The sequence below is a fragment of the Podarcis pityusensis genome, assembly GCF_964106645.2.
Source record: "Podarcis pityusensis genome assembly, chromosome: 1".
In the NCBI taxonomy this organism is placed as follows: Eukaryota; Metazoa; Chordata; class Lepidosauria; order Squamata; family Lacertidae; genus Podarcis; species Podarcis pityusensis.
In genome coordinates this window covers 105,290,063-105,302,375 of record NC_138028.1, presented here as the reverse complement: position 1 = coordinate 105,302,375, position 12,313 = coordinate 105,290,063, and the positions used below count along the sequence as shown (strand labels likewise).

Below are 12,313 nucleotides of genomic sequence, written 5' to 3'. Positions count from 1 at the left end.
CGCATGCTTACTCTTTCAAATGAGTCATTTTTATTCTTTCAATGCTGCAGCATGAGTGTCAACACCATCATTCAAAGAACAAGAAGCATTCTAAAAAATCAAAAAAACATCACAGAAAAAGGTCTCGCTCTCGTTCGGTAAGATAGAGTGCAGTATTCAGTTGGTTCTTTTTACCACCCAGCCTTTAAAAACTAATGTTACATGTCAAATACTCTTGCTTTAAAGGGTTCAGAATCTGAGGATGATGACAGTCATTCAAAGAAAAAGAGGCAACGCTCAGACTCTCGATCAGTCTCCGAACGCTCCTCCAGCGCGGAATCTGGTACTTTTAAAAAAATCTTACCTAACAAAATAGAGATTGCTTAGCAGTTATCAACTTAAATAACCCTGATACCTATTTAATTCTAATGCATTAATAGAGAGAAGCTACAAGAAATCAAAGAAACACAAAAAGAAGAACAAAAAGAGGAGACACAAGTCTGTGAGTTTACCTCAGTTTGGCACTGTTCTCCCCCCACCCCACTCAATTTCTTGTATCTATCTGCGAAACGAAGAATTAAGGCGCACTTAAAGCAGTGCACTGTTGTTCAATTTTATTATTATTTGTATGTGAATTGTGTGGCTGTACATTTGGTACAGCCATTTTTTTCTTTTAAAAAATTCCTAAAAAGTAGTTGTTGTCTTCCTTCCTAACTGAATTCTTGAAAGTTAAAGCATTCTGTATCACTGAAGTTTCCTGTCCTGAAAGCTCACAAGCTGCTAGATACTTCTCCTGAGCCAGAAAGTCTGAATCCAGTTTGTTGTGCTTTACTTGCACATAATTTCTGTGCTATGAATATGATGTACAGTTAGAAGCCTTGCAGGTAGACAAGTCTTGTTAAGACTTGCAGCCAGTTGGCATGAGTAAGAGCTAGGTTAACTCTCTTTAAATGTTCAGTCATGATTTTGAAAGTTAGTATTTTGAACATGGAAGACCCAGGTTGAAATTCCTGCCTGTCTTCACCAGACTGTTGTGTGGTAATGAGAACTGATTGAAACACAGGCTTGGGATAATAGAAAGACTCTTGTGGAACTAGAGGTTCCCATTGGCCCCACCCTTCTACAGTGTATTCTCTGTGCATCCTTGATTTATACTGTTTATTTTACTCTGTACAGGATTCTCCAGAATCGGATGTGGATCGAGAAAAAGACAAAAAGGAGAGAGAAAATGAAAAGGAAAGAAGTAGGCAAAGATCTGAATCTAAGCATAAATCACCTCCTAAAAAGCGACCTGGCAAAGATTCTGTGAGTTTGCTTGGCTTTATTGTGTTAACTATCTTACCAGTAGATTAGTGGTTGTGTGGTCTAAGAGTGGAAGGATCTGCTATTTCTGATCGGTGTCACTATTGCTTGTTTTTTACCCATAATAGTTATTCTGCAATTTTTAAAAAAACCTGGGACCCTCCAGATGATGTTGGGTGCCAATCAGCCCAGCCAGCATGGCCAGTCATCTGCAGTGATGGGAGCTATATTCCATTATCTGGACAGCCACAGATGTATTTTAATACATATAAGCTACCAAAACTATCACAACATTTGGAAAAGAACAAATTGGTGGATAACTGATCCACACATTGGCCCAAGAGGTCATTTTGTATAGCTGTAGTTTTGTTTTGGCCTTTATAAGGAAGCATGGACTAAAGTGTAACATTATATCTTCTCTTCATCAACAAAATTTCCTGAGAGCTTATTAGCTGTAGCTGAAGACCTAAATGCTAGAATTTAATGATCCGCATTTAAGTTTTGCTGGCTTCTGCCTGGCCCAATTACAATATAGATTGGCTCTGCTAATTCTCAGTAGAGTGGCAACTGTGGATCATAATGGCTTAATGGGACTAAGTTATTGTGGTTCAAGCATAACAAACTATTGTTTGGTCTCCAGAACTGTTTCTAGCTAATACACATCTCTTGTACAGTGGTCCCTCAGGTTAAGAACTTAATTCGTTCCGGAGGTCCGTTCTTAACCTGAAACTGTTCTTAACCTGAAGCACCACTTTAGCTAATGGGGCCTCCTGCTGCTGCCGTGCCACCGGAGCACAATTTCTGTTCTTATCCTGAAGCAAAGTTCTTAACCCGAGGTAATATTTAAAAGTAGTTATTTGAATTTGGTCAGTAGATAGGCCTGAGGCCTGTAATTTACCAGTGGTGCTAAAAATTGTATAGTTTGAGAGTTTCAAGTGATTTTTAGTATGAAATCTTAGGTTGTCTAGTGATGGCCAAACTGCAGTTCTTAATAAATACTGAAATGTTCAAAGTAACTACAACGACTGAATTCTAAACTGTGGGAAAGAGTATATCAATTATTTTTCATTGTCCTTTTTCAGGGTAATTGGGATACCTCTGGTAGTGAATTAAGTGAAGGTGAACTAGAAAAACAAAGGAGGACCCTCTTGGAACAACTGGATGAAGATCAATAAAAAGTATTTATACCAAATATGTTTACAATGTGATTTAATAAGAAATATAGATGATTCATTTCAGGAAATGGATTCCAATGTTCCATTGGCATAGCAATGGCTTTTCAGTTCTACTGCATAACTAAATATTTCAAATAATATCATTGTGTGCCTGGCAGCAAATTGTCAAAGACGGTGAACATTCAGAATTCAAGCTGAAGTTCTGCTTCTAATAAGCTAGGCAGCCTGTATATATACCCCATGCACCTTGGCATTCTTCAAAGAGCACATTAAGATGAACAGAAAATCTTTTTATTTTTGAGCCCTTTCAGTAGCGGCTTGGAAAAGTACTTGAGCCTTTCGGGCTTCTTGTGTCTATAAAACAGCTCTTGCTATGAAAGCCTAAACTTGTTTTTCTTGTCAAATAAGGTCTGGGGGTGGGTAAGGGGTGCACATGTTCTGTTCAGAAAGATGCTCCTATAATTTTCTTGGGCTCCATTTCTGTTGGGTTTTTTTAATTACTTTTTTATTTTGCAAGTGGAGGGAAAGGAAGAAGAGAGGGGAAAATATTTTTTCTTCATTTATGGTAGTCCAGAATCCATTATTGGGTTTTTGTGTATTACCTTGCTGGCCAAAATGATGTTTTAGGTGGTTTCTATTGAATTTTGACTTTAGGTTGAAATGTATATCGAGTTTCACCCTGAAGTGAATTTTTAGTGTCAAGTTTTAAAACTGTGAAAAATAGATTAATTAATGGAAATCCTAATAGGCCCTTAATTTTCAAGGCTGTAAGGTATGCTGATGTAATAACATAGCTGCCATTTTTTATTAGAGAAGAACCTGGTATATGTACAAAGAAAAAAACCAAATTGGCTAAGGGTATTATTTCAGCATTAATCTTAATGTTACAGAAAATAGCAAAATCAGACTAAATTGATGCAATATGTTGCCTTAAGGACTTCCGAAGAATGTACCACCAAGTTTTGGAAAGCAGTTGCAATACTCTTGTCTAGAAAAATCAATGTTAACATAATACTTTTCTTTTGAAAGATGTTGACCTAATGTTGAAAACCTGGTCTCCTTTTATTCTGTTCTTTTTCCTTTGTACTGAATAGATTCTGACCAGCCTTTGATTAAAACTATCAGCCCTATACATTGAGGAGTATTGACTACTGTGGTACAGACTCTAAAATCTTTCTGATTTGAATATTTTTGTACATTTTTATCACTTATTAAACCTTGTCTTCTAGCGTGCACTAGTATTTTTTCTGTTTTTTAAAAATGCTCTGTACAGCCAACACATTACTGATCTCACACAGTGTTACTGGTTAAGTCAAGTACTCTAGTGTGGTGCTTCCTTTTTAATATATGTGTAATCACAGCAACAAAAGAAAGGAGCTGTCAAAGATCTGTAACAGCACAGAAGTGGAATACTTAACAATATATAGTGGTGGTAATTCAAGATTGGCCTTTTTATTTGTGAATTTTGCCTCTACTATGCAAATTAAGAAATAAGGACAAATATAGCAGGCATGTTGTTATCCTTAGGTTTTACCGATTTCTATGGCGCTTGTGTAACAGTTTGCTCTACTTGCAAGTAAAAGGTTGGCTTCACAGTACAGTGGCTTGGAACTGACACTCCTATAAGGGAACTCTGCTGATTGGAGAGAAGCCATTTTCACTGATTTTTCCTTCTCTCCCCCCCCCCAATTGATAGAGTATGGGGGGAGACATCAAACAGTACAGGGTTGTACACTGTGCATTCTGAATACTCTCAGGCGCAACAAAATGAATCATCCCTCCTTTATGGTGATCACTTCTTAATGAAAAATTATTCTTACTAATTTTGTCTAGTTATATAGCTTAAGGTAGAGTGCAGTGAAACGTCCAGGAAATTCCAGAGCAGTAAGTGTTGGGGAATGAGAATGTAAAATGCTATGACTTCCTGCTGACATAGTGTTTGGGACTCTGCTTATAGAAGAGAATTTAAATATGTATTTTGTTAATGTTGAGGAGGAAAAGAAAAAAAACAATTGCATATTTGGCTTCCTGTTTGAGAAACTGCAAGTACGGTTAACTCACTCATACTAATTGCATAGTTTGCTGTACATGGATTGGTAGCGCATCATGCTTCACACTCAGCTACATACTGGTATAGAGGTGGGGAAAGTGTCACAGTACTTAAAACAGCTATGAAGGTAGCCGTTTTCCCGCTCCAATGCAAGTGATATTTATGTAAAATATTTTCTTATTGCCGCCTTGCATAATTTACATGAAGAAACATGTTTCTAAGTAAACATTACTTTTTAAAGCGTTGTCTTTATTTTTCCATTAAAAATAAAAAGCTTTAAGTATAAAGTTAGTTTCTTCATATTTCTGCAAACTGTCGTGCCCCATATCTTATTTGCTACAATCTGATTTCTTCTCTAGTTTGCATATCTTGTACATTTGAACTTTCCCCACTACGTCTCACAGAGAAACAACATATATATATATTGCATCATTTGAAACTTCTTCAAATAGGTTTTGCCTAATGCAAAAGTAAAGCAGCTGTATTAAGTGCAGGCAATGCAAATGGTTACATGGGGTTCTTTCCAATTCTACAATTCTGAGTATGTGGTCCGCTCATCCCATCCCTAGGTTTCATTTTTCCAGCGTTTAATTTAAAAAGGGTTGTTTGCTCTTAACCTTATAGGAGAAAGTGCATGGTAATGAAGTTACCTGTTTATAGCTCATTACTACTACATTGTGGAAAAAGTCCAGTGCCAATAGGAACTCACATCTACATGCAGCCCTCTCTGGTTCTTGTTTTAGCACAGCCCTGCTACTCTGCATAGTTCTAGGGCCCTATATAGATCAGTCTGAGTAACAAGGAAGAGCTGTGGATCATTTGTAGTAGTGTAAATAGTTTATTCAATCATATGCCATGAACAGATCAGAAAAGTAACATGAACTGCTTTTATAAAACACCTATAATATTGCTAAGAAGCAGGTCTGTTACTAGATAAAATATTGAAGAGAACATGCCAATATTACAGCCCATTGTTCCTTTCTAAATATTTTTAGCATACTGTGATTTCTCATAGCTCCTTGAATTATATTACCAAATGTTGTTTCCCCCAAACCTAAACATTCATCTTTCTGTGAAGGAAAATGGCACAATCGTGGCATGTTCTCTTTAACATGTCAAGTACACATTGCTGTAAATTGAGAGAACAATTGGCAGTTTGTTTAAAATAAACTTCTCTGTAAATAGTTAAGCAAATGTCAATGTAATAACTTTTGAGCCCCAAACTGTCCATTTAGTTAAATATAAAAAAACAAAACTATAAGTTAAAATAACATTCAGATTGTATAGCACAGGCTGATGCATTTTTAAACAATATTTACAATATTACCCCGAGGCTAGAGTGGGAATTAAAGAGAAGTGTAAAAACCATAAAAAGCACCAAATTTGTAGCAAAATATCTGTACATTTAGAAACATTATCATATAACTACACATTATTAAAGGAATATGGGACCTTTACCAGTGGTTCACATAAGCACAACAAAAAAGAAAATAATTCAGTGGTTAAATACTATACAATAAATTTTACAATTAACAGTGATGCAGTGCTACCAGGAAAGGAAAGCTGTAAGCAAGATGTCCCTTAACTTTAGTCTGATTTTTGACTTGGGAGAGAAAATCAAGTGCCCTGCCTTGTAAGCAGTAGGTGGGGCTGGCAATGGCCGCTCTTGGTAATTAAAACTTGGCTTTAAATGTTTCAACTGGTTAAAAATTTGAAATACAAGCACTCTAATCTGGAAAGGATAGCCACAAGCGCAAGGCAGACGCATTTCTAAAATGAGAAAGTCATCTGTGCACTGTAGCGTTCAACAGCTTGCGCGTTCCCTATTAAACCCACATGTTTGGAAGAAATGAAGTGCAAATGCATTTACAATTTCCAACTGCACATCTGACTTACACTTCTTGTAAGATGCTGCATCCATCAGCAGATCTGAACTGGGATACAAAAATCTATTTCAGGTTTGAGAATGTATGCAGTGATAACCTGTTTCGTTAACTAGCTACATTTCAGCTGAGAGACAGCTCTTTATAAGCCAACCTGGATTGTCGCATGGCAGAATTTCTTGTGGAATGGAGGTACAAGCTTATTTATGGAGGGCATCCTAATTTTTCGGCAGGGCACCAGATTTTCATTATTCCGACAACTGAACAGTTGTGGTCCTCAGGAATTATAATACTGATTACTGAGAAGTTAATATCTTAGTGCTAATTAATAAATAACATTGTTACCCAAAAGCTGCCTCTACCTGTAGAAAACAGTAATGGAATTTCATCCATGATTCTTCTGTGTTTGCATTGTGTTCTATGAGCTATACCTCCTCACTTCAGCTTCACTACCAACTGGTATATAGCAGGTAGAATCTGAAAGCAGGTAGCTGTGTATTTAAAATAAGCCATATGTTATCACATCCTATTTACAGCTGAAAGCCCACTATCCAAGCCTTTCTTATCCCAGTTAAGTTTAACCCTTTGTAAAATGTAATCACATCTACATCAACTTCTGTTTTCTGGATGTTTTCCCCACCCTTAAGAGGAATGCATTTTTCTTAAAAGGGTACAATTTAATGAGTTTCTCCCCTTCGTATATGGTAAGTCCTTACATATGCATATGAAGATGTATGCATACATCATCATCATCATCATCATCATAAGTGCAACAGAATCTCAAAACTAAGTCAAACTGTCCAGGAGGAATGTATTGAAATCATTAAAAAAATCCACAGCGGATCACTTCCAAGTATTACCTATTTACAAGTCATGAGATCAAGAAAGCCCACTGAAGGCTATTCACTAAATGGTATGTAACAAAACAAAACAAAAATACAATATGTATTTTACATTTTGGTTAAAAACACTGATCAAATTTATTGGTGTAAAACAATACCCAATCAAATAAAGTCCTATTGCTTTGATTAATTTGAGCAGGTAATTGAATTTTAGGCACTTGGTAGTTACAGTTGAGTGGAGAGCTCATCTTTTTCCCCCCTTATTTTTTCCCTCTGTGTTCCTATGTGTTTGCTGTTGTTATTGAGCCCTTCAGAAGATAAGTTAATGTACTGCAATAAAGTCCACAATTAGAATGGTAGCGCAAATATAGTTCACATGGCAAGGAATCAATCAAGCACACGTTCTACTTTACACATGCACGTTCTCCCAATCCGGCTCACATGGCTATTTCAGCACCGTTGAGAGTGCGTAAATTCTGATCATCAAAACGCCGCCTCACGCTTCTCCTCACCGCATCGGCTCGTCTGTAGGGCTGGTTTCTAAGATCTGCGGGGAAGAAGCAGGAAGGTGTCAGAAGCGGGCTAGCCTGTGCCTCTGGATCTAGACAAGGAAAGAGTCCTGCTGGTAGCCAATCAAAGCAGCTTGAAGCAAAAGAGAAAAGGAGACTGTTTAAGCTCCCAAGAGAGCCGAGCAGAACAGCACTGATGGGTCTCTCTCTTCACTGACTATTACTAATATGGAACTTCTGCCTACTGCATTATTCAGGGTTACGGATCTAGGTATGAAAAGGGTTCTGCTGCGGAAGCAATCTCGCAATTTCCTTGCATAGCAAAAGCTTCCATCAGATTTCTTCTGTATAGAGAGAATCAGGTGGGGAGCTGCTTCCACACCAGGGTTCTGCCACTGAAGGACCAAACAATGGGGCCACCATGAATCTGCATCAGCTGCATTTTCTTATGAGGATGAAAATGAGGGTATGGATTATTATTATTTAAAAAAAACACACACAAGACAGGATGGCAGCAGGGTTAGATGCTAATGCTGGTTGGCTGTCACTTGCCACTAATTTTCCCTGAGACCCAGGCTTCATTCATTCTCTGAACCTCTTCAAACTGTGACCTCAGACTCTTCTATACTGGTGAGTTATAATATGAAAAATGTGTTATAAAAATGGGACAACAGGGCGCTGTAGTGTTGCCCATGTGAAATTGCATTGAGAGCTATATTTTTATAATGTTTTCTAGAACAGTGCAGATCCAGCTAGCGACTCCTTTGCCCCACATGCTACCAATTTCTGCTTCCCACAGGAGGCAAATCTATTGTGTTTGCTAGTGGTATGACCAGCAAGCCAATCTGAAGCCTTCCAGGTTTTTTAAATAAAACAGCAGCAGCAAAAACAATAAGCAGGCACTGCTCCTCTTTCCCAACCCCCCCCCTCTACCCTTAGCCCTTTAAAATCACACCTCCCCAGCTGTGCTAGATTTCCAGACTGCAGCAACCTACCAAACCATTCACAATTTGCACAATATGTACTTGCTCAATGCCAGCAGTTTTGACTACTGTATTACACTGGCACTTTTAAGAGCCAGTTGGTCTACACTGCTAGCAGTGGCATGGTCCTGATTATGCTTAAAAGAAGGGAATGACATGGGTAGGACTGCTTGTGGCTGCTGCCCCAACAACATTACCCTACCCTACAATGCTGCTGTGAGCAGCAGCCACATGGCCAGTCCCATTTGCTTCAATAGACTATTGTATTTTAATATTCTGTTGGAAGCCACCCAGAGTGGCTCGGAAAACCCAGCCAGATAGTCGGGGTATTAATAAACTATTATTATTATTATTATTATTATTATTATTATTATTATTATTTGCTGAAACTAGGGACAGTGCTGCATCAGGAGCAAAAAGCACACACCTATCCTTAATTTGTTTCCCTTTCCACCAACAGGGTTCCCTATAAACTCCCTACACACACACTCCCCCATACATCCCATACATAGCAGCATGAAGGTGCTACACACACACACACACACACACACACACACACTGTTCTCCATTGTTTTTTCTTAGATTTTATTCTAAGGTCCATGCATACTCCTGCTCCAGGAGAATGAGATGGATACAGGAAACGGGCACTTTCAGAGGAATTGCCCCTCAACATAGCTGATGCTCCCAGAGCCCGCACTGATAGTTCGAAGAAGCCAGCCAAATGCTCTCAGTGGCAGCGTACATTGTAAGGATGGCTGCCATTGCTATGGGAAGCACTGCTACTGAAGCAGAAAGGCAAACAAAGGTGTCGTTGTTAAAAGAGTAGCAAAGAGAATGACAGTCCCCCCTCACAGGGAAGATTTAGTTGTAGCCCTTACTCAGCCTACAAGAATAGGATTCACTAGCAGCCCCCGAGGTCTTTTGGATAAAGCAACTGGCTGTAAATCACAGGAGCCTCCCAAAGACCCAATTGGGGAGGCAGGGGCGGCTAGTAGATGTGGGAATAATAGTTGATTGCTAAGATGCAACTAACAGCCATAAGATCCACACACAGCCTTTTCTCTTTTCCTAGGGTTTGCTTCCCTAATAGTGCCTGAATCCACTGTCCTTGCAGGGTAGACAAAGCACACAAATAAATCTTTGTACATAAGCTCCCATTTCTGAGAGGTTCCCACATTTCTTTAGTATGGCAAAATGCCTTTTGGAACCACCTGGCATATGGAAAAGGAACGGGCAAAGCCTTGTACACTGTATGCTTATGTCAGGAAATGCTATATTGCTGTTTGATGGGCTGCTGTTTTAAAAAAAGGAGCACAGAGCCTGTAAAATAGTTGGCAATCCTACTTTGTGCCCCTTTCCTCCCCTCTCTCCCTGCTCTGCAGAACACAGACTCATCAGTACAACACAGAGGCAACAACATCTATCTTGTGGAAGAGTCTGGAAAGGGAGTAGCCACTAAGTGATGTGACGTCATCCAGCACAGGCAAGACCTGCAGATTAATCCATCCCACACGCTACAGATAAAAACACACGACAGAAGAAAGACCGAAAAGCACCAGCAACGCTGCTAAACGCTTACAGCGCCATCCCTCCTTTATCTTAAACTTGGCTGTGATTTGCAGCAGTTTTTGTGTTGGCATACAGAGAGAGGAGGAAGCTAAGTAAAAAGTGATGCTTGCCAGCTCTGTGTATCCTCCACCACCGGTGTGCTAGAAGAAATCCTTACCCTCGAGTGAACATTTGGAAATTTAGTGATATTATTCTTCTTTAAGGCTAAACAGAAGGGGGAAAAAACACAGAATGATGGTTAAGTTAAAAATGGGATGGAACATGAAGAGCAACTCAATTCTGTGCCCAAAAAGCAAAATAATAATATATATATTTTATTTTTTAAAAAAAAAATGTAAAAAGCCACACATGTTAGCAAGTAAAGCAAAAGTGGGTGAGGTGGAGGCTTAAAGAAGGTTAAAAAAGAGAAAGGGAAGGGAAGAGGTGGCCATCATAAGCCTCTTACTAATAAAATTCCAAGCTGCTTTGAACATTGGCTCCAGGATGACTGTCCAGCAATTAACTTGAAAGAGCAAAAGAGGAGTTAACAGGCAGCATTCGTATTTTAAAGCTCCCCATTAAAACATATTACACCAGTAGGAAATGAAATGCTGCTTTAAGATGATTGGTTCTTGTATCAAAGACAACAGCATTGACAGACACATGCAGCGTAAACAGCACTCCTTTTTAAAAAACATTCTACAGTGCAAGATGTTAATGGAACCAGTTCCATGACAATAACACGGGGTATCTTCTATGGCAAGGCAATTTTGATCATATTGCTTCACTAGGCCTTATCTGCTGCCACCTGGGTAGTTTCCTTATACAGCCCCTCAATCTTTGTTTCTTGGCCTTAGATGAGCTTAGCATGAGAATTATTTAAAATTTATTTCTTATGGCTTGGCCCAGAAGTCAAGACCTGCTTTCAGAACCATGGTCTGCCTGGATCCTGGGTTTTGCCCAGCCTCCACTATTACAAAGGACTGAACTGATCAAAGGCAGAATTCTATCTCAAGTGAGGCTACCACTTGGTTCAAAGGAGATTTCCCATTAAGTTGCCATGGAACTGAAGCTAACGACTGTGGGTGTGAAAAACGAAGGGAGTGAGTGTGGGGACCACGACCACATTTATTTTATTCTTGTTCACGCATGCAAACACAAACATGCAAGCGATGGTTAGAAGGACCCACGTGGAAATATGTGCTCACAGATCACAAAGCAGTGACTTCATTTTACATGCCATAAAACAAAGCCCATAAACATTCAGCCTGGCTCACTGATGTATACTAGATTTGCTTCCAGAGATAGGCTTGGCTTAACAGGACTCATGCAACATAGATCAAGTCACAAAGAAGTAAAGGAGGTGCGAGAGCCCAGAGGAGAAGACACAGAAAAGCCAAGTGAACTGTCCATCACATTTGTCATTACAACCCACAACCATCCCTTGCAAATTGTGGTGGCTGGCTTGAAGCGCAGCCACCATGGGCCTCAAGGACATTTCTGTGACTTCCATCACTTGCTGCTCTATGGCGCTGAGCCCACAGGGTGACTCTGAAATGTGGAAGGTAGAACAAACGGTCACTGGGAGGATGGAAGGGAACCAAAAAAAGGTTCCTGACAGGCAAAAACATGCAATGAGATGAGCGATGTCAAATATAACTCCGACGAGATGCCAAACATCACTAATCCATTCAAACAGCTATATTGCAGAGAAACGTCAAAAACCTACAGCAACCTTTTTTTTTTTTTTAAAGAGCGTCGGGTGTGAAAGAGGAAAAGTTTAGTAATGGAATTCCTCTGTGAGAACAGGTTCGCAGAAAAAACGAGAGCCACGCTTGGCCGTTCGAGCAGTAAAGGGCACAGTCTTCAGCACTGCATGGAAAATAACAGCCAGACAAGACAGAATATACAGTAAGAAGCAAAGATCTATTGTATTAGTACATTGTTAGTGCTTTGTTAAAGACACCCTGAGGTGGCTTATTCAGTCATTTAACCACAATAGGATTTGTTTGGCTGGGTTACCAGTAGTATTATCTTTCTGC

At 39.2% G+C, this 12,313-nt stretch overlaps 2 protein-coding genes across 8 annotated transcripts in view; one reads left to right on the top strand and one right to left on the bottom strand.

The window, feature by feature from the left end:
* Positions 1-3,689, top strand: part of PRPF40A (pre-mRNA processing factor 40 homolog A) — a 32,974-nt gene extending 29,285 nt beyond the window's left edge. Inside the window, exons 22-26 of the mRNA XM_081006335.1 lie at positions 51-137; positions 226-322; positions 420-481; positions 1,156-1,284; positions 2,364-3,689. Of these exons, the coding sequence (XP_080862461.1) occupies positions 51-137; positions 226-322; positions 420-481; positions 1,156-1,284; positions 2,364-2,456 (468 nt within the window). The 3' untranslated portion in view covers positions 2,457-3,689. The remainder of the gene's footprint in view (positions 1-50; positions 138-225; positions 323-419; positions 482-1,155; positions 1,285-2,363) is intronic.
* Positions 3,690-5,324: 1,635 nt separating this feature from the next.
* FMNL2 (formin like 2) overlaps positions 5,325-12,313 on the bottom strand; it is a 190,876-nt gene continuing 183,887 nt past the window's right edge. For 2 of the 7 annotated variants that reach the window (XM_081006206.1, XM_081006210.1), the window contains one exon: positions 5,325-7,778. In XM_081006206.1, the coding sequence (XP_080862332.1) occupies positions 7,669-7,778 (110 nt within the window). In that variant the 3' untranslated portion in view covers positions 5,325-7,668. Of the gene's footprint in view, positions 7,779-10,117; positions 10,497-10,618; positions 12,144-12,313 lie in introns of those variants that run through there. The other 5 variants (XM_081006207.1, XM_081006211.1, XM_081006205.1 and 2 more) reach the window with 5 other exon arrangements.